The sequence below is a fragment of the Aegilops tauschii genome, chromosome 1 (assembly GCF_002575655.3).
Source record: "Aegilops tauschii subsp. strangulata cultivar AL8/78 chromosome 1, Aet v6.0, whole genome shotgun sequence".
NCBI lineage: Eukaryota > Viridiplantae > Streptophyta > Magnoliopsida > Poales > Poaceae > Aegilops > Aegilops tauschii.
The window spans coordinates 344,504,977-344,527,440 of NC_053035.3; the positions used below are offsets into that span (position 1 = coordinate 344,504,977).

A 22,464-nucleotide genomic window follows, 5' to 3' on the forward strand; every position below is an offset into this window, starting at 1 on the left:
CCATACGACCACATTCATATACAATTACATAATACCCCGCGCGTTGTTGCGGAAATTTATAGCAATAAATTATCAATAAATAAATTAAAATATATGAGTAATACTGCACCACATTCATGCCATATGAACGGTGAAAAATATACAGGTAATTGAAGGATGTATGCATGTTATATTGCCTTGTGACATTCAAGTTCTTTTTTGTTGAAAATTAAAAAGGAAATCGATGATATGGAGGACTTGCATGTGTTTGACAATGTGGAGACTTGCATGTGGTAGAAAGTGGACATTGAAGTTCGATTATTTGTTGCTGAAAAATGAAATAAAAATTGATGATGTGGGAGGGATTGCATGTGCTTGATTATGTGGAGGGCTTGCATATAATGGAAAGTGAAAAGTGAAAGGGTTACATGCATTTGATGATGTACATTAAAATGGGATCACTTACATAAATACTATAGGATAGGCTGTGTATCCATATGCCGTGGCTTCACTAAATGTACAAATAATATCATAAAAAAGGGAAAAAATATGATAACTCTTTTGATACAACAACGCAACATATATTATGACTAGGAAAGTTAGAGTTTACAATTATATATGTAATGGATCTTTGACAGCTCATATGTTATGTGGAACAAATATCATTTACTTAATTATATATTTAACTACTAATCGGGAACCATGAGCAAGAAATTATACTCATACCTAACACATAACTAATCATGGGGGGGTGGGGGGGCATACTTGTGCCTAACCCATGCTAGACGGATATCACGTGTGATTGCAATCTTCTTCGTATAAAGGTTCTTATTAAAGGGCAACTTATGAGAGATTCAAATTTGACAGTCAAAATCTACACTCAAGCACTAGTTTATGAGAGACAAAATATGGCATTTCCTAGTATAAGAAAAAATGGATTACTTCAAACACATGACCACTAGAACAGTGGCACTCAGCCTTGCTTATGTCACCCTTGGGTACCCGAGCAGGAAATGAGCCACACATCACACGTGCTTTCTGAGGCCTACCCACCCTCCTCTATTCCGTTCAACTAGACCGGTAACGCGCCTTGGCGCGAGGGTGCCGGACCCAATGATATTGTAAGCCATGGAAGATCAAACGACATGATGCATTAGTATGAAGGCAAGTTTAACACATGTAACAACGCAACCGATTATAGTGTTAAAGGGTAAGAAGAAACATTTACTCTGTCCAGAAGAATAACATCATTGAGTTCAACAGGCTCATGAGATTATAAAAGCTGAAAGCAAGGTAGCATCCAATTTAGCACATGAGATTAGGAAATGTTAATCTCCAAATTCCAGAACCATTCATCATCAACAACATAATAGAATTAAAATAGGAAAACTTTACATATAGACCATTTTATTATTTATAAGAGATACACAGAGTAAGTAGTCCCATATCAGAACATTCAGTAGCGTGACAAAATAAAAGGAGATGCCTGTACATATCAGAATTGAGATTCTCCAAATCCCAAATCTTGGTCATGAAATATATTCTTTATCAGAATTTGAAGTACCACAATGGCCTAATAATCACTGTCAATGTAAGGTACTGCATGCTTTTCTTTCGCTTCATATTGAACAGAATTTCTCTATTAAATAATCATAGTTGATATCAATGTCCAACCTTGAAAACCACTGCATTAGTAACTCGATGCATTCGTTTTGTCTTCACTTTGTCATAGTAGACACATTTATTGCCCCATTCTGATTTTAAAACTCTGCTGCACAAGTTAATATCATGACAATATAAGTGCCAAAGATAATGAAAATGTTTGTTATACGCTGTTTCTGATTAAAGAGAAACATCAAGCATCTAGCATAATTTTACGATTGAAGAGAAACATCAAGCATCTAGCCGGACAGGGCATCTTATAATAAATGGATCATTGGCTATCCTTGATTGGCAAACTAACTCGATATCTCCAGGAAAAGAACCTGTCATGACACATTATGCACTAAAAAGGCAAAAGGCGACCATATAGGGTACATAATGTTTGCAGTCCATCGGCTTTACCAAACACTAAAAAGGGGTGAGCATAAATACACCTCGCTAATCCCATGGAGGCACATTTCACAAAAAATCAAGAAATGAAAATAGGGCAAATTCGAAAGTGGAAACTCGTACGACATAGTAAGGAGTAAACACATAAACAGAGCAAGCATTTAAGCACACTTATTCACACCTTGCCTGATTCAGTGCTATACCAGTTCTCACGAAAGCAAACTCACCCTATACACTGCGTCTATCATTAAGTAGAGAAGAAGATCATAAAGAAACAAAATAAAGGCATGCACCTGCATCATATCCCGCCTTGTATTGATATATGAATATGAAAGCCTCCAATAATTAAAGAATACACATGCTTGCCCTATCCAACCTCGTGGTCCAGCGCTAAGGCCACTGCACAACAAAGACAACAAGATATTGATTTGTATCACCTAAATAATAGTAGTAGAAAACATTACCTAAATACATATCCTTCTTATTATCAATCAAAAGTACTTGAAACTAAAATTACAGAAGAACATTTATCTCCTAAGAGTGTAACCTAACCACATGCTGAAGCAAACTGTCATAATTTTTGGAAGTTTCATCATTTTCCAAACTTATCATTTTCTCCTCTCATCTCAAAACTATCATAAATCCATATCTTCAGTCTAAATGGTCAACTTTCTTCATAAAGCAATCAACCAAAACAAGTACTACCTTTGTAACTAAATACAATACGTTTTTGCTGTTCAAATTGAACTACAAAGACGTTTTATATTTGGTTACGGAGGGAGTATCTTTTAAGCATGAGTATAGATACGACATCAGAAGCTCTGTAACAGAACAAACATGGGAATGTTTCAAGAACTATCAAGACTAAACAGCAAACACGAGTTGTGTGCAGATTGTAGATCTTGTAAAGTATAACATCCAGATGAAAAATCAAAATTACTATGTGGTACATCATGAGTTGTTAAGAAAATAAAGATGTGGTCCAAAAATCCAGAAGATTTCTCTCTGAACCTACAAAACTCACTTTGTTGCAATTACAAACGTAAAGAATAATAAAGTATCTTAGAAGAAAAATACTAAACATGATCCAGACGATACAGAAGTAAATCATCCCACCCTAATTGCCAAAGCAAATGTCGATTTACTAACCACACGCTAAATGAACAAACATAAGCGTCTGTGAAACCATTGACCTGAGCGGTGGTGCTTCCATGGGCCAGCCTAGTGAACAATCGACCATGGAGGAGAAGCATATGATGTACCGTTGGGCAGTACAGAGACAACATGGGGAGGTCCAGGATGAAGGCGACGAACGCCGATGGTGTTGCTTTCACCTGGTGGAGGGAAGTAGAGGACATGGACAATGGTAAATATTTAGACTCAAAGCATGAAAAAAAACATCACATGCTCCAGAAATGCATAGAAAATAATGTCTGAAGCCTTCACAAAACAACTTTTGTAAAAGCATATGCATTGGCTTGATAAATCCAATATTAGATGCAGAATGTTAAACTCAATTTGATCATTAGTGTAATCAGACAGAATTGTATGGCATGCACTGCAGGCATCACATTAAGATCATTTAATAAATTTGTATCTGGAAGTAACTTAAAAGTCCAGCACAGTGCAGGCTTTTTTTGTACAAAATGATTATAAGTTGAGACTGAAAGATTTTATTTTTTTATAATACACACAAGCATGTATATAATTATAGAAGCGTCCGTCCACGTCATTACGATACAACAAGCGACGACAGTCCACCACTAAGTGCCGCTACGGTGGCTGCTCAGGCACACTCCACCTAAACAACCACCCAAAATGATCACTGAAATCCCAATTCAGCAGCCCAGCCAATGGCATGCTTTGGCTCAACTACTCAAAGGGTTCACCAGATTAGATATGTTTAATTCAGTGTCGAAGTAGAATATCTTAGCTAAGCGACACAAAAAATTACATAACACGATATGTTTAGTTCTGCAAACTCAGTCCATCAACACATCACTGATAGCAGCAGTCCTAAAGGCAAGAACAAATACCAATGTTTTCAACTTGATGTTGTATACGGAAAATGACTTGATTTGCCAGTGTTCGGACATCAATAACTCGATAGTCCAAGTGTGTGTCCTGACCAACATGGACAAGTGGCACTCCCTTCTGCAAAACAACAAGTTACCATTAGCTGAACCCAGATATCATCATCGGAGATTGGAGCAACAATCTGTATCCTCCTCCTTTATGCATTCAAAGAAGAGGCAAGCAAATACGCAGATTGTGTAGATTGACATACTGATTCAGCTATTGCAAACTCCTTAGCACTCCGTCCGGCGTCCTCCATGCTGATTGGTAGCTTCGGGTCAGCCCTGTTGTTGCAGTAGAGCTTCCTGACCTGAATATCCACCTGCCAGCCATCAAATGAAATTACAAATAACTACTATGGTGTGTATGTCAGCCCACAATTCGAACAGTCAACAGACAGAGGGGACCTGCAACGAAACGAGATCTCAAACTTATAAAAGACGGGTAAACAAACGGAACCATCTCCCTCTCTGCCTCCTCCTCATCTTCCTGGCACTCACAGGCTGCGGCGTACAAGCAAGAGAAGGCGAGGGAGTGGGCTGACCTCAGATCCTCTCATCCATCCCTGTAGCGGGCCTCGTCGGCGAGGACGGCTCGTCGAGGAACTCGGGCTCCTTGTCGCCGGTGGCCATGTTCCCGGCCTTCTTGGTCGGCTGCGCCATGCGCCTCTTGGTCGTCGCCGCCGCGTGCCCCTCCTCCTTCTGCTGCTCCATGGAGGCGGCTGTCTCCTCGTCCTCCCCGAGCGCAAGCTCCTCCTCGGCGACGGGGACGGGGCAGGGAGGTGGTCTAGGGTTTGGAAGGAGAGAGAGAGAGGTGAGGCGGGAGGAAGAGGAGAGGGGCGGTGTGAGGTCGTGGATGGGTGCCCGAGTGAGCGGTGGCGGCGGGGCAGGGAGGCGGCGCGGGTTAGGGTTTCGAGGGAGAGAGGGAGGCGGCGTGGGAGGAAGAGAAGGAGCGGCGCGAGTGAGAGAGGAGCGACAGCTAGGGCATCTCCACAGGAGCGGGCCACTTTTATACCGCAGGACGCGAAATGACGAAACTGCCCTTCGGGGGGCGCTGGAATTACCCGCGGTGGCACGATTGTTGCTGTACTATTCATTGTAGAAGTGTTCCGGTCGGATCCAACGGCCGAGGTGATCCGGTGGCAAGATCAGACGGCCCAAAACGCATCAAGAAACCGATCCGACGGTCGAGATTCGCTGAGCTCTGAGAATGCTCATGTTCTCCCAACTAACATAGTAGTCTGACACGTGCACCCGAGGACCCCATGCACCGTTTACCGAACGCGTGTCAAAGTACGGATTTGTTTCCGTGCAAAAGAAAAGTACGGAATTGTTCCTGAAGAAGTATATATATACCCCTACATTCTATCGTGTTGGATTACATGACCGTCTCCTCGGAAAAAAATCATTACATGACCATTTGTTATGTACTCTCTCCGTTTCTAAATATTTGTCTTTCTAGAGATTTCAACAAATGACTAACATACGGAGCAAAATGAGTGAATCTACACTTTAAAATATGTCTATATACATTCGTACGTGATAGTTCATTTAAAATCTCTAAAAAGACAAATATTTAAAAACGAAGGGAGTAATTTCTAACTGACGAAACTGTCCGGCCTATGCAGAGATCCATCCATGCATTCCTAATTTCCCACATATCTTTCTTTTTCTGTGAAAAGCATTTCTGTATATACGATAGTTAACACAACGTCTACTTAATCATACTACCTGTAAATGTGTGCTCTTTTTATTTCCTACTATGATCTGAAGATTGCTCACCAAAACTTCCAAATTCAAATGAGTGCTATTGGCGTTATGAGAAATCGTAAATATCTGGGTTCTCCTTGATCCGAATAACACAAAATTACACAAAACCTTATATATATTACTTAAAAAAGAGTAGTGTTCCTTTTCCTGCAAGCAAAACGCTTCGTCAACCGGTTCTCCTTCTTCTCACCATGTCCCTTCGCCGATTTTTTCCATCCAACCGGTTTTTAGTCTCACTACACATATTTTCCGCACCTTCCCATACGCTAATCAATCATCTTGATTTACTTAGCTTTTGCATCATTTTCACCTTAATTTACTTACCAAACATTTATTTACACAATCATTCTCATCCGCTGCAGCATCCGCACAATATGGGTCATCGCCTAGCACTGCCCAAAGGAGCGTGCTGCGTGAGCGTCATGATGCAACCGGTGCGTGACTGGCCGGTTGGCCATCGTGAATCATTAGGTTTTCTGAATTCATTGGGATAAATCACTCCATAGCACAATCATAAACTCATATGAATTGTTCTAAAAATATATATACTCATATGATTTTTTCCAAGAGGTACAAGTTAAATGATTTTTTAGATAGTGTAGATGCCTAGAAGGTAGAGAAGATCTGCTGACGTTCTATCAAGATCTTTTGTATGAAAGGATCTCAAAATATATGGTGGCACGCAGAATGTATTTATAACACGAGTGCTATGTGGCCTTCCTACCCTCTCTATAGAATGACACTACTATATTTACTTTCCCACTAATAATTATCGGTCCGTTGCAGCGGGAATACAACTATTTACTAGCATGCAATCACTGTGATTTACATGCCATCTTATTGTTGGTGTAATTATGCACCGAAAATATATTTTAGCTGTCAACTAAATCAACTTATTAACCTACCAAATAAAACATAATTTTATTATCCAGCTAAAAAAACATAGTAGTTTTATTTAGTACAGTAAGTCATCAATAAAATAAGGTAAATGGAACTTTTCGTTTCTTTTTTTAAGCATATGGAACTTTACGTATCTACTACTTGCAAACTTGAAATTCTTATATGGGGAGATGCTTGCAAACTTGAAATTCTTATATGGGTAATATAGAAGCCCAAGACAAGGATGTTTGGAAAATGTATCATCTTTTCGTCAGCTTTGACTCTGGGCAATGGGCATGACCTCCGGCGGCCTCATAGACTCGTCGTAGGTGGTACAGTTATATAAAGCGCCGTTGCCCACTCGTGTCGACACGACTGTCGCGGCTGCGGTCTCGCGGGCTTCCACTCCTTCACCTCACCAACCACACTCCTCTCGTCTCCTCTCCTCCGGGAGGTCCACGCCCGCCCACAATCCCCGCCCCCGGCCTCCCCTCCGACCACCTCCCGCATCCCCCGCCATGGCGTTTTCCACCCCCAACGCCCTCTCCGCTTCCGGCCCCGCCTCCCCGTTCCACCTCCGCCTCCAGCCGCAGCCCTTCCTCCGCCTCCCCGCCCTCCCCTTCCACCGCTCCCTCCCGCTCCACCTCCCCTCCCTCCGCCTCACCCGGCCCCTCCTCCCTCCCCTCCCGCTCGCCTCCTCGGGCGGCGGCAGCAACATCGGCTCCGGCGGCGGTGGCGGCGGCGGCGATGACGACCTCCCCTCCGGCGGCGGAGGAGACGAGGACGAGGACGAGGGCGAGGGCAGCGACGACGCGGCGGTCAACAGGAGGGAGGCGCTGTTCGTGCTGGCGCAGCTGGGGCGGAAGCTCGAGAGCCTTCCCGCGGACATGGCCGCGGCCGTGGAAGGCGGGCGCCTCCCCGGCGAGATCGTGCGCCGGTTCGCCGATCTCGAGAAGTCGCCCATGTTCCGCTGGCTGCTCCAGTTCGGCGGCTTCAGGGAGCGCCTCCTCGCCGACGACCTCTTCCTCGCCAAGGTCGCCATGGAGTGCGGCGTCGGCATCTTCACCAAGGTCCGTGTGAAAATGAAGCCCACTCCGTATATTTTCCCACACAGTAGCATCTCCTTTCTGTGGTTTGCGCTTCAGATCGTCAGATGTGGCTTCACTGTAGAAGTTTCTGTGGTCTAGAGTTCAAAGGCCCAACTCTGATGTGTGTAGTAGATTGTCGTACGAGTCGGGCTTTGGCTCGATGGCGATGCGTGCCCGACTCTGGCTTCTTGTCGACGTCGCTTCAGGGTTGTCGGGGGCGTTGTTTGGACGAGCGCTTCGGCCTTCGGTGAGAAATGGGGCGCGCGGGAATATTTCTCTGCTGTGACAAGATGCCGATTCTTCACTAAATCGGATGTTATTCCATAATGTAATTGGACAGTCTACTAAGTGCTTTTTATTTCCTCTAATACAACAAATGCAAATGTCGCTTTGCTAGATGAAGAAAGGAATACAGAATAAAAGAAGCCTTTCTACGGTCTAAAGCATACTCTGTTGCTGGCAAACAATTTGCCTTTCTCTGAGTAGCATCATTCGGTCACATCAGCCAAAAAGCTCCAGAGCTACCGAGCTTTGTGGTGCCGTAGCACCACCAAAATGTCATAATAGATCGTACAATCTAGCATACTACAAAAAAATGATTCAGCACAACGTACGATTGGTGGCTTCACCATTTCTCTCTTGCTGGCCTACAGTGCATGGTAAAAAATAATCTCAATGTGTATACTAAATTTATGACATGATGATAGACACTCCCTCAGTAAACTAATATAAGATCTTTTAGGTCACTTAGGGAGTACATCTTGTGGCAATACTATTTTTCTTTTCATAATTCTTTAGTAGTGCTATCGTGTGCTGGTAGCTTAGCACAGGAACCACGGAACTTATTTGGTAGCACTAGAACTTCTCTCGTCGTGTATACTTTTGTTTGACTAGTGCATACTTTGTTTTGCTGGCCAGTATGCAGTAGTTTTTCCAGTAAAACAGAGTATGCACTAGTCACCTTCAGTTGACTCTTTGTGGACCTATCCTTCAAATACAATCCCAGCGGCAGCCGAATGGAAACTCTGTACCGTAGGAATATGTACTCCTTCCAATCCGCAGTAAGTCCTTTTAGCATTTTTTTAGTTGAATATATACTCCCACTGCAATTTTGCTCATGTTGTTCCTATTTAGTCCCTCATCAAATTCATTGAGAACTGAGCCTATAACTCTACCGGGAGGGAAAACAGAAAGTTATGCAAACAATTGAAGGGTAGCATTAACATTTTTCTACACCCTTAATTCTTGTGAGCCTATTTTGGATTGGAGGGAGTAGTTAATGCATGGCGTGGAGAACATTTGCTCATCTCCAGAGTTGAGAATTGAGAAACTACATGCAATGCAACACAGTGTATACTTTGGTGCATTGTTGTTAGAAACATCAATATATTTATCTCAAGTTGTATGCCTGAAACCTATTCTATATCTGCGCTTGCTTTTATTTGAGTGCAATGCATTATTATGTGATTCAGTTTGCAACGCATATTTAAGTTCTGTACAGCTTATTTGACATATTTCTTTTTAATGTTGCTAGACTGCGGCAGAATATGAGCGAAGGAGGGAGAACTTTGTCAAGGAGCTTGACTTTGTGATTGCCGATGTGGTATGCTTTTATTATTTTTTGGGATATCCTTTACAAACTGGCGAGACTTCGCCTTCAATTCCGTGTACTCGGAATTACTACCTACTCCCTCCGTTCAAATTTGAACTAAAACCACGACAAGTAAATCGGAACGGAGGGAGTATGTTCCAAAAACTGATGATGTTAATAAAAGCATGCACTCAAACTTCTCTTGATAAAAGGCACAAGGTTTTCTGACTTAGCTAGTATTTTGTGCAAACATTTGCAAACGCCAGTAAATTATGCAACCGGCTTCATATTAGGGGGTTGAATAAAGCAATTTAGTTTTGATTCGAGATTTCGGTCATCATTTTTTTTCCTTTTAGAAATCTGAACAAAGAATTAATACGCACTTTTGGTTGACCCTGCGAAGCTGTGCTAGAGATTGTTAATGTGTTATAATTCCCAAATGAATCTTTTTTAGATTTTTTGCCAAAACAAATAAACAGATTGATTTTCAAAATATATAACTTGCATTTTAGACCCAGTCCTAACAGCACAGACCTGCCCCCTTTCCTTTACAAAGTTCCTTTGCATTTTTTTCCTGAAAAGAAGAGAGGTGTTCTGCCGCTTTTTTTTTGCCGAAATCGCGCTGCTCTAATTTAGTAGGATTAGTGTTTAAAATATAGGGGTGGGCGAGCTTGAAAACTGAGTAACCACTTGCATGCTCGCTTTCATGCAGGTGATCTTCTAGTCCAAAAGTTACATTTATCTAAAAATACACTACTTGATTTGAAGTGCACAAATGATTTTTTAGAACTCTTCTGATTACTAGTCTTAATCTCTTGTTGCAATACTTTCTAGGTCATGGCAATAGTTGCAGACTTCATGCTTGTTTGGCTTCCTGCTCCAACTGTGTCTCTGCAACCAGCACTATCAGTGAATGCTGGGGCTATTGCTAAATTCTTCCACAACTGCCCGGATAATGCATTCCAGGTAACATGATCTCAACTTATTTCCCCCTTTCTGAAAGGTAAAATATTTATCTTTTCCTTGAAACTTGTAAGGGAACTTATGTGACCTCTTCTGCAGGTTGCTTTGGCTGGAAGGTCATATACATTTTTACAGAGATTAGGAGCTATTATGGTAAAGATTAACTATCTGTGCGCTATTGTGACTTGTTTAGAGCGTGTTTGTTACAAACTAATGATTCGTCTTCTTTCAGAGGAATGGTGCAAAACTTTTTGCAGTAGGAACGAGTGCATCTTTGGTAAGTTTGTTATGCTGTAATTTTGATGTTTCTGACAAACAGTACTAGCATTGTGTTTTTATTCAATTGTAATTGTATTGCCTTGATGCTATGTGAGGAGTCGTAGAAGCTTCTGTCATTTTTTTTGGTTTAATCATGAAATAGCATGAGGAGAACAATTAGTTTCCTTTTTTCAAGTACTCTGTTCTCATAGGAAGAAGTACCCATTTAGTACTCCACAAAAACATGCAAAAAAGTACTCTCTCTGTCCCAAAATAAGTGTCTCAACTTTAGTATAACTTTGTACTAAAGTTAGTACAAAGTTGAGACACTTATTTTGGGACGGAGGGAGTCATATTTAGAAGAGGTTTGATGAGGTTGTTAGTTTTCATGTAAGCACTCGTTATGTCATGCACTGCTCAGTTGTTTAATTGAAAATCTCGAGGCCTGGTAGTGTACAACTTAATAAATTTAATGGTAATTGTTAAGTCGATATGTTAGCACTGCAACTGTATATTACGACCTTGAAGCCTCAATCAGATATGCTGGTTAATTCTTAAATAAAGAACAAGCATGCCTTGCAGAGTGCTATTGATCTTGTATTAGGTGAAGGGAACATTTGAAAAGCTAAGGAGCATGGTGAAGTGATGATACAATTTGTTTTGGTTCCACATAGGAACAACTTTTTTTTAGATAATGACATAGTAACAACTAGCCAGTGCCATTTTTACTCTTCAAATACTACTCAAGCCCTTATGCAAAGCTTAAAAAGATTTGGGACCAAAAGCGGTTAGCAGTGACCATTGAATAAGTTTCCTCAGCTTGAGTTGGGTTCCAGATTCTTACTAATATCATTTGACATTTTGTACCCAAAACAAACGCGTTACCAAGCTGCGCTACATCCCTTTTCAAAAGCACAGCTTGGGGAACTTCAATATTGACGGGCTTGCTAGCTAAATGGCGCAAAATCTTTTGCAGATTGGCACGGGTGTGACCAACGCAATTATAAAGGCAAGAAAGACTGTTAACAAGGATGATGCTGGCGAAGTTGAGGATATCCCAATTGTTTCCACTAGTATTGCCTATGGTGTATACATGGCAGTTTCTAGTAACCTCAGGTACCATACAATATTGCAATTATTACTCTTATGTGATATGTTTAATTTGCATGTAAGTGATTTAATATTTCCTAAGAGGTTAAGATGAACCTTTCTAATGATTATGTTATGTTAATTCCGCTTCCGTTCCGATTGGGACATTATGAAGGCTCCAAAAACCGTCTAGTAAATAATTATACAAAAGTAGGACACTAGGATATGGAAACCTGAAAATTTGTGCTGACAAAAATTAACGAAAACTAAGGCAACTGAACTTCTTCTATAACAGGTACCAGGTTCTGGCTGGAGTGATCGAACAGCGGATGCTTGAGCCGTTACTACACCGCCACAAACTAGCATTGAGTGCACTGTGCTTTGCGGTTCGGACGGGGAACACATTCTTGGGTTCTCTACTGTGAGTAATCTGTAGTCTGCAGGATGTTAACTCTGAATTTAAACATGAAATTCCGATGTGGTCACTTACTGGCTGAACATTTTGCCTTTGCAGGTGGGTTGACTATGCCAAGTTTATAGGCATACAATAAGTTGAAGACAGACCTAGAATTGCACAAATCATCCGCAACGTCGATACGTCGCTACGCCGTACCCTTACCGTGCTTCCTATCCTGACTCATCTGCCTTCATTGGAGACACTAATGACAGAGGTCGATTGCTTTTGTTGGAAACGAAAGATGGGTGCAGAGAAATGGTAATTTGTCGAATTCCCAAGAACAAGCGCTTGGATTCTATTTGGTGGCTTGTGAGTTTTGTCCTGTTAGAACTCGATTCGTTTCAGACGATGGTTTTGCAGTCGTTTCTGTTGCGCAAGTACGTTCATGTGCTTTGGTTTGGTTCTGTTTAAATTTGCGGCACATAACAGAGGAGATCATCTAGGTTCTGTATAAGAGCATCTCCATCGGATGACGTATAAGAGCATCTCTAGCCAATCCATCAAAATTTAGGCCCTTAATATATGCCCCCCTTGTACCTCAACTCCTTAGAGCATCTACAACCGGACTTGGCAAATTCAACCCCTCAAACGCGCCTGGACACTGGCCGGTCAAGCCTCAAATTGTCATTCTCACAACCGGACACCTCAATTAGCATATCTCAAATTCATACAAACCCATGCAACTACGTAAACAATGCACATCATCTAGGTACTACAACATGCCATCAGACTGTCAAAATTTGGCTATGTTTGGCTATGGTGGAGAAGATCATCCACGGTTGCCCTTGTCGTCCTTCTCGCGAAAGTACCGATCGAAGACACAGTAAGGATCTGCTCGTTGCTGGAGCTGTCCTCCTTTGGTGGCAGTCCGGCCATGGCACGGACCGCCCGATTCTGCCCTCGGGTGAGGGAGCGCGTGTTCTTCCGTTGCCGCTTCTTCACAATGCGGGCGCGGATGGCTTCCTCCTCCGCATCCGCCCGCGCCGTTGCCATGTCGGCAGCGAGACGGGCCTCGGCGGCCCTTATCCTCTCCTTCCCACGGCAGGCACATTGGTCCCGGTGGGACTCATAGTCTGCCCGACCGGTGATGGGGAAAAGAGATTTTTCGGCTGACGGGACCGCGATGATCCAACCCCAGAGAATCCGAGCGTTCATTGAGCCGATGTTATGGAGTCACGCCGGACAGATCCTGCCGTCGGCCGGGCGCTGTCCTCCCGGGAGCGACGGACTGCAATGCGGACGACCATTGCCTCCTCTAACCCGCACGGGATGACACCCCATTCGACAGATCCAGACTGGTCGAAGTCAGATCCACTGCCCGCCATGCCAGAGACGGCCGGAGATCGCCGGACGGGAGCTTGTGTGGCGGAGGGGAGTGGAGGAAAGTGTAGTGAAGTGGCTAGGGTTTGGTCCGGCGAGCGGATGGTGAGGAATATATGTGGGGTCGGGTGGGCCAGCATGGGCCAGGTCCGACATGACGGATGCGCCCGGGCGCCCCCATATCTGCCTCATATTTGAGCTGGATACGAAGGGTGTCGGTAAGCCCGGGCGTTTGAGGGTCATTTGAGGCGTCCGTCTGGATCGAATTTTCGTGTCCGGTCAGTGACCGAGCCGTCCGTTCGGGCATTTAAGGCGGGTTTGGGGCGTCCGACTGTAGATGCTCTTATACTTGCTTTGCTAAAAGAAAAATGGTTCCTAGCCGAACACCTAGACTTAACTCCTCAATTTTTTAACACAAATTCATTTATTTGAGGCCATCGAGTTAAAGGTTTACTACTCAATTATTTCATTAGACGTCATTTTGTGCACATGCTTCAACTGTTCCTCACTAGAAGCATTGATCCAAAGAAAATTACACACTTCAACAGAAATTCCTCACTAGAAGCACTGACCCAAAAAAACCGCAAGGAAAATTACACACTTCAATAGAAATTCCTCACTAGGAGCACTGATCCAAAGAAAGCGACAAAGAAAATTACACATTTCAATAGAAATTTTTTGACTGCTCATACAAGTACAATCAATACTTCCTTCGTCTCCTTATTACTCTTCTCTGTTGCCTTATCTAGCTTACACACTTGTTTCTTCTGTGCCTCCTCAAACTTGGACATTGCGGCCTCTTCAATCTCATGTCTAATAACTAGTGCACCAACATCTAATAGATCTCTCTTTATCAATATATATCATTGTATTATTCTTCCCAAAATTAAGCAAACAACGAGCACAGATTATAGGTGAACTGAAGCACAAGTGCACTCACTTTGCCCATTTTGCACTTGAAAAAACCCATCCGGGATGGCCTATCGCCTCTGAGACCCGACGCAGCACCGGCCGCCAACAGTCATCTCACTTGATGATCGATGAAGGCACACCGATGAGCTGCTGGGCTAGAGCCAAGCCAGTCGACCTGCCAACGAGGATACATCAGCGGTCGGACAACGATGCGAGCGACGAGAGGAGGAAAACATACCAAGAGGCGGCGTGGTGAGCTCCGGGTGGCTGTGTGGTTTGGTTTCTGACGTTCCTCGACGAAATACAATGGCGCCGGGGCATAGGTGTGTCGAATCCGGCGACGGAGGTGACGAGCGTAGGTGCATCGAACTCGGCAGCGCAGGGACGACCGGCAACTGAATCGAAGTGAGCGGAGGAGCGGCGGGGCTACTACAGTGGCGCGTGGTCGCCGACAGAGGCAAGGATAGCTGTGCCAGAGTGGATGCGGTCGACCGGGGGAGAGAGGCGACCTCGGGGGGTGGGGTTTTTTTTTTTCCATGAGAAGTGGCACCGATCGAGTAAATATATGGGGACTCTTCGAAAGGGGATAAGGGATTGACTAGGTCCGTTTAAGTCTTTAAAACTAAAATTTTACTCCTCTAACCGCTTTTGAGGAATCGGGTTGAAGATGCTCTAAAAGGGTGACTGTCCACGTTTTTAGGGCATTTGGACCAAAAAACGGAGCTATCCCTAAATCGTGCTGCAATTTTTCTAGGGCAGCCACATATTTTGGCCTCATGTGATGCAAATATACAACAGCCACGCAACTGTCGTAAAACAAACCCGCATCTGCGCACAACACACCCTTCGCGTGAAACTTCATCCCCGCTGCCTCTTTCCCCGCCCGACCTCCGCCATTATCAAATCCGGACACCACCGCCGCACCGCCCGGTCACCAGATCCATCGCCCATGCGTCCGTTCGGCTGCCGCTCCATCTTCACCACCGAGCCAAAGATGCTGCACCGCAACCCCGAGCCGAGGAGTAGCATGAACGTTCAGTTCTGGCCGCTAAGCCTTCGAGATCTTGTGCGACGGGATGGCGCAGTGGCTCCGTACCTTCGTGACACTGGAGCTCTTCATTTGGGCTTATGACGCCATGGCTTGGAGGTAGCACCGGCTAAAGTCTGAACTAAATTTTCCGGACATCACGAGTCGGGAGGTGGCGGAGTTCCTCGCTCCCGAATTGAGGAGTGTGTCTTGCAAGGAGGAGAAGGAAGACCGTATCGTCATGCAGCAGCACTCTGCCCGTGAGAGCGATGACGCAGCTATGGCAAGGTTCCCCGCGGAAAATCCTCACCTTATGTAGACGGGATACGAGTTATTTGCCAGTAGGGACGCGCAATGCAAGAAGGCGATCAAGAAGAAGGACAAGGTTGGCCCCTCGGTGATCAAGGAGGACGAGTCAGGCCCCTCGGTGATCAATGTTGATGCTAACGATGAAGAAGAAGAGGTCGAGGTGGATAGTGAGACCTAGTCATTCATGGAGCTTTGGAACCGTGTCGACGACGGGGATCATGATGATGAATAGTGTGTGTGCGTAGCACCGAGTCTATCGTAGGACTTCCGTAGTATTATTATGTTTAAGTTTGAAATGTCGAAATATGCAATAATCATGTACCCTATTTACATCATCTGATACGACAGAAAAGATTCTGGTGCCCTATTTTACATCATTTGGTACGACATTTTTATGCCCTATAATCCACTTTTTGGTGCCCTAATACTTTTTTTGGCTGCCCTATTATACATCATCTGATGGAGATGCTCTAAACACGTCTTGACTTGTGGTTATGGGCCTCACCAACTTAAAAGGTCCCCAAGAGCTTAGAACGGGAAGATCTCTCTTAGTTTCTCGAAGCTGCTTATAAGGATAGGGTGCGTGTGAACATTCATAGGGGGTGAGTGTGTGCACGTGTTGTGAGCATCAACATCTCTATTGTGTTGAAAACAAGAGGAAAACACTCGTAATCCACCGACTGATCACATCATTTCATAGCATGTGTTGCACTATTGCTACTCTCTCTCTCTCTCTCTCCGACGTGGAACCCATCGTTCTCCTATCTCTCTCTCCAACGCGGAGGCCGTCATTCTCCTCTTTTGTCCATGCGAGAGACGCCATAACTACGACAACAAAATTTTCTAGCACGGTGCTGCCTCCCCCGATCTTGCCCTCCTGTGCATAGTCTCAAGCTGATAAAGCAAGTCAACATTGCTACAAAGAGGTGAGCCTCCTATGCTGCAAAGGCCAACCATCGGCGGTGCCTCCATTGTTGCCGTTGTGAACACGTGAATGTGGTGGCCCTGCTCTTGTTGCAAGCTATGGATGTAGCCATCACTGTTGTATGGAGCAGCCACTAGTAATGCAAGCACGTGGGTGGTTAGTGCTTCAAAGGGGTCACTGGTGTTGAGAGACGAGGGGCTAATGCTCGTCGCGACACGCTGCGGGACGGGTCACGTTGCTGCGGGGCGGCACACTCGGCGCCATCATTACTCATCACCTCTGAGACAAGCTACTATGTCAACGACCGTGCTGCAAACAGCGACGGGAGCGCTGGCGGCGACACACATCCGCAATAGCGGTGGAGCTCTACAACATCATCGATGACGCCGCTGCTAGATTGCAACATGATTAATGTTGCGGCCAGGACTGCAATGTGATAGACGTTGGAAACGGTGGTGTTATGCAACATCATCGATGTTGCAGCAGCTACATTGCAACATGGTCAATGTTGCGTCCGAATTGCAACCATTCGACCACACTGATCCAATGGCTCGCGACCTGACCGACCTTTGGCAAAGATCAGCCGGCCAACGCGTAGTGGCCAAAAAAAAGGAGATGAATGATGCAAAGTCCAAGCATGAAGATCCTAAAAAAAAGTGTCCAAGCATGAAGCCAACCACGCACGATGGATCCCAAAAAAAAAAAGAAAAAGAAAATAATAACTACGCACGATGTAGGCTGGCCGGCCCGAGACGATCCTGTTTTTGATGGTTTGTGTACGCGTATATACGCGCCCGAGTTCGACCTCTACAGTACATGTTGGAACGCAAGCCGCGAATGCTTCGGCAAATTTGACAAATTTGACCTATAGACGAAATCAAATCACAGAATGAACTATTCATGAAACTATTTCACGCGGCTGATCTTTTTGTGCGACGCCCGACACGAAGGCGCCACACTACATTGTGCAACGCCTCACAGATAGGCGCTACACGGCCAGCGTCACACCCGTGTGATCAGAAAATTACTAAGTCAGTGTGCAGCGCATACAGTGTAGCGCCTAGCTCCTAGGCGTTGCACTAGTGCAGCGCCTAGCTCCCAGACGTTGCACTAGTGCAGCACCTGAGAGCTAGGCGCCACGGGTCAGCCGCGTGAAATAGTTTTACGGACAGTTCATTCTGTGATTTGGTTTCGTTTATAGGTCAAATTTGTTAAATTTGCCGAATGCTTCATACGTGCGTGTGCCAGACAACTACTCCACACGCCCTATATATATGTCAACATCCACACGCCCTATATATCCAGAATATATTTCTCGTGTGTTGTTTCTTGCCAGGGCCAGTAGATTGGGCTAGACGACCGTCGCACATCCACCAAGATCGGTCTCGATGGCTATGATGAGGGCGAAGTGGTTCCTGACGGGCGTGCCGGTGGGGTTCTGGTGGGGGTGGAAGAAGAGCAGCGAGTGGGAGCTGGAGGCGATGGTGGAGTCGGTGCTGCCGCGCCCGGTGGCGAGGCACGTCGTCGACCTCCTGCCCAAGGCCACCGCCGACGCGCGCCACAAGGGAGTGATTGACAAAAAACTACCACTTTAAGGGTTACCATCCCACAGAACTACCACTTCTAAAATACTGACAAAAACTATCAAAAAAAATTCTAATTTCATGACTAAAAACTACCACTTTCGGAAAATGGCTGGTTTAGATTATTTAAACATGTTTATGACATGTAGGACCCAGGTGTCAGCATTGATCTTCTTCTTCCTCATCCCCTCTCTCTACTTGGCATTTCAACAAACACCTCAGGAGCACAACCACGCCGCCGCCGCCGCCGCCAGCGGTGGTGAGCTGTCTGCGCCGCCGACGCCAGCGGTGATGAGCTGTTTGCGCCGCCGAGAACACCGAGGAGTTGGGCCTGCTGGCCACGGACGACCCCGAGCTGCTCCGACCCCGACCACCGTCAGCAGCAGCCAGGTCTTGGCTGGAATAGGAGTGTCGCAGCCGCGTTTGCGGGAACCAACAGCAGCCAAGTCTCCTGAAACAGCAGCGCCGGCGGCCAGCGTCTTCCTCGCCGGGAGATGGAGGGGCGGGTCCTCGCCGGATCCTGCGGCGCCGGCGACTTCCTCGCCGGGAGATGGAGGGGCGGGTGCACGCTGGATCCCGCGGCGCCGGCGGCTACCTCGCCGGGAGATGGAGGGGCGGGTGCACGCTGGATCCCGCGGCGCCGGCGGCTACCTCGCCGGGAGATGGAGGGGCGGGTCCTCGCCGGATCCTGCGGCGCCGGCGGCTTCCTCGCCGGGAGATGGAGGGGCGGGTGCACGCTGGATCCCGCGGCGCCGGCGGCTACCTCGCCGGGAGATGGAGGGGCGGCTGCTTCGCCGGGACATGGAGGGGCGGCTGCTCGTCGTATCCCGTAGCTCCGGCAGCGAGCGGCTGCCTCGCTGGCCAGATCGAGCGGAGTCAGGAGCAGATGTACGGGTGGAGCGACGGTGCGGTGCGGGGTCAGGGGCAGCGGTTGACTTTTTTTTAACTGAGATTGAGAATTTAGAAGAAAAAAACATGTCAGCCCTGACTGGTAGGCCCCGCATGTCATAAACATGTTTAAATCGTTTAAACCGGTCATTTTCCAAAAGTGGTAGTTTTTAGTCATGAAATTAAAAAAATTTGGTAGTTTTCGGTCAGTCTTTTAAAAATGGTAGTTTTGTGAGACGGTAACCCCTAAAGTGATAGTTTTTTGTTAATTACTCGCCACAAGGCGCGACCGGAGGAGTCCATCCGGGAGAACGCCCGCAAGCAGGAGGAGACCATCCGGAGGCAGGACGAGGCCCTGAGGAGGATGGAGGCCACCGCGATGAGGCAGGAGCAGACCATCGGCCTGCTGCACGCCGTCATCTCGCGCCTGCAGGAGGCCGAAGACCAGGGTCTCCTGCTGAAGCAGAGCTCGTCATCGCCGACGACCACCCCGGCGTCGGCGCCGACGAAGCAGCAGTAGTACGTGCGTCGTCCTGAAATCCTAAGCGTGCGTTCGTGAGTTGCTTCTGCTTGCGTGATACGTCTACGTGTTGACGGTTCGATCTAGTAGTAGTTGATGGTCGGAGAAAACCTTTTGTTTGCTCTTTAATTTTGACAGTATACTGCATGTGCCATGCTCGATTGACCGTGTGTCCGTGTGATAACCGTTGGAATATGCATGATGTAGCGAGGATGCACATACACGTGCATCTTCTGTCCACCTACGTCGTGACTCTGTGCTTCGACTTTCGTGATGCACATGAGCACACATCTCCATGCGTGCGCTCTGTTTATATACTGGATACGATAATGAACCAAAATTGTAAATAAAGCACAACTAAGATGGTCCACCCAAAAAAGATTTTTTTTTTCTTTCACGTTCATGTTTGCCGATAGCATCTAAACCAACTCTAGCAGAATCTGTCATATTAGGCAAATCGACATAATAACCATCAATATAAGGATTCTACCAAAAAAAAAGTTATGTCAAGTTCAATCTTTTATTTTGTGGGGAAAGGAGTTCAGACTTGATTTCAAGCTCAACAATTTTGCTAGTACTGTACATGGTAAGAAGTTTGTTTCAACTATAAAAAGACGGTTAAAAAAATGTGAGCATTCTTGTAATGAATTCCAAAGAAAGGGTTTCTTGAGGTTGTACAAAGACTCCATTTTCTTTCGGGTCTGTCTAGGACTTATCTAGATGTGATACGTTATGTCACATCTAAATTGAAATCATCACCTGTTTATAGCCTTTTATTTGTTTGTTGTTTTCTTTTTTGTTATTGTATCGTCTCGGCCTTGTCTTTTCTTTTTTGTGTGACCAGGGCACGCTCGCATGGGCAAGGGTCAGCGTGCCTCACACCGTCACACGCTTGCTCACTCTACGGCCTGTAACTGATAGTACGTAGTAACGATTTGTGTTTTTTATTCCTTTTGTTTCTTTTTTTTCTATTTTTTTTTCTTTCAGATGTAGTTTTTTCAGTTCTAATTTATGTTAAAAAATTATACACACTGATTTTTTTGCATATATGGTGAACATTGTTTTCAATACACAGTGAACAAATTCTAAAATTATGATGAACATATTTGTAATATACATTGAACAAATATTTAGTATATGATGACCTTTTTTAATATACATTGAACTTATTTTCTATATATTGTGTATGTTATTTAACATATATACGGTGAACCTTTTACAAAATACTCACTGAAGAATTTTAAAATGGCGGACTTCTAATAATAAATAAAACAATAGAAGAGGAAAGTAAAAAACTGGTCAAAAATCTAGAAAAATGTTCACATATTAAAAAAATGTATGTGGATTTAAAACAATCATGAATTTGAACATTGTTTGCAAATTCGAAATATGTTATTTTAAAATGGACCCTAGTTGCGTATCATGGGTGAAGTTGCAACTAAGAAGAATATTAGTCGGGCCCCCAATTGCATATCGAGGGTGGAGTTGAATAATAATAGGTACTTTAGAACATTGTTACAAGAGTAAATCACCTCTACAACTACAAACATTTTTGCAACCGGGGACCCTCGACAAACACCCCCCCCCCCTAGTTGCCAGTCGATGCTCGGCATGCAACTGGGGACCCTCGACAAACACACACACACCCCTAGTTGCAAGTAGTTGCGAGTCGATGCTCGGCACGCAACTGGGGACCCTCGACAAACACACACACATCCGTAGTTTCGAGTCGATGGTTGACAATCAACTGGGGACCCTCAACAAACACCCCTAGTTGCGAGTCGATGGTCGGCATGCAACTGGTGGCCCCGACAAACACACACACACCCTAGTTGTGAGTCGATGGTCGACATGCAACTGGGGACCCTCGAGAAACAATGTTAGTTGCGAGTCGATGGTCGGCTTGCAACTAGGGGCCACGATAAAACATAACCCCCTCGTTGCGAGTCGATGCTCAACATGCAACTAGGGACCCTTGACAAACACACACACCCCTAGTTGTGAGTCGATGGTTGGCTTGCAACTAGGGACCCTCGACAAACACAGTCACCCCTAGTTGTGAGTCGACGGTAAGCTTGCAACTAGGGGCCCTCGACAAACACACACACACCCCTAATTGCGAGTCGATGGTTGACATGCAACTGGGGACCCTCGACAAACACACACACCCTTAGTTGCGAGTCGATGGTCGACATGCAACTGGGGAGCCTCGACAAACAAAGACTCGCCTAGTTGCGAGTCGATGGTAGCAACCGGGGAACCTCGACAAACACACACACACCCTAGTTGCGACTCGATGGTTTGCTTGCAACTGGGGACCCTCAACAAACACATACACACCCTTAGTTGTGAGTCAATGGTCGACATGCAACTGGGGATCCACGACAAAACACACACACCACATAGTTGCGAGTCGATGATCGGCATACAACTGGGGAGCCTCGACAAACACATACACCCCTAGTTGTGAGTCCATCGTCGTCATGCAACTGGGGACCCTTGACAAACATACACACCCCCTAATTGCGAGTCGATGGTCGGCTTGCAACTAGGGACCCTCAACAAACAAACAGACACACACAAACACACCCTTAGTTGCGAGTCGATGGTCGACATGCAATTGGGGACCCATGACAAAACACACACACGCACCCTAGTTGCGAGTCGATGGTCGTCATGCAAATGGGGACCCTCGAGAAACACCATTAGTTGCGAGTCATGGTCGGCTTGCAACTAGGGCCACGATAAAACACACCCCCTAGTTGCGAGTCGATGCTCA

The 22,464-nt window shown here is 45.4% G+C and overlaps 1 protein-coding gene and 1 long non-coding RNA gene across 2 annotated transcripts; one reads left to right on the plus strand and one right to left on the minus strand.

The window, feature by feature from the left end:
• Positions 1 to 7,086: 7,086 nt before the first annotated feature.
• LOC109782124 (protein RETICULATA-RELATED 4, chloroplastic) lies at positions 7,087 to 12,581 on the plus strand. Its single transcript, XM_020340714.4, has 8 exons — positions 7,087 to 7,825; positions 9,378 to 9,446; positions 10,269 to 10,400; positions 10,497 to 10,550; positions 10,630 to 10,674; positions 11,632 to 11,771; positions 12,040 to 12,165; positions 12,259 to 12,581. Exons 1-8 carry the CDS (start codon positions 7,274 to 7,276, stop codon positions 12,293 to 12,295), a joined length of 1,155 nt encoding a protein of 384 aa, XP_020196303.1. The 5' UTR covers positions 7,087 to 7,273; the 3' UTR covers positions 12,296 to 12,581.
• A 1,382-nt stretch (positions 12,582 to 13,963) lies between these two features.
• Positions 13,964 to 15,304, minus strand: LOC120968100 (uncharacterized). Its single transcript, XR_005762217.3, has 2 exons — positions 14,672 to 15,304; positions 13,964 to 14,608 (listed from the first exon to the last, which is right to left on the minus strand). It is a non-coding gene; the product is annotated as an uncharacterized lncRNA (long non-coding RNA).
• Positions 15,305 to 22,464: the final 7,160 nt, after the last annotated feature.

Bases quoted from the DNA above. Each gene is read 5' to 3' on its own strand.
- LOC109782124 (XM_020340714.4), top strand. From the start codon at position 7,274: ATGGCGTTTTCCACCCCCAACGCCCTCTCCGCTTCCGGCCCCGCCTCC. The intron at 10,551-10,629 runs GTAAAGATTAAC...GTCTTCTTTCAG, and splicing joins AGAGATTAGGAGCTATTATG to AGGAATGGTGCAAAACTTTT. The intron at 10,675-11,631 runs GTAAGTTTGTTA...AATCTTTTGCAG, and splicing joins TAGGAACGAGTGCATCTTTG to ATTGGCACGGGTGTGACCAA.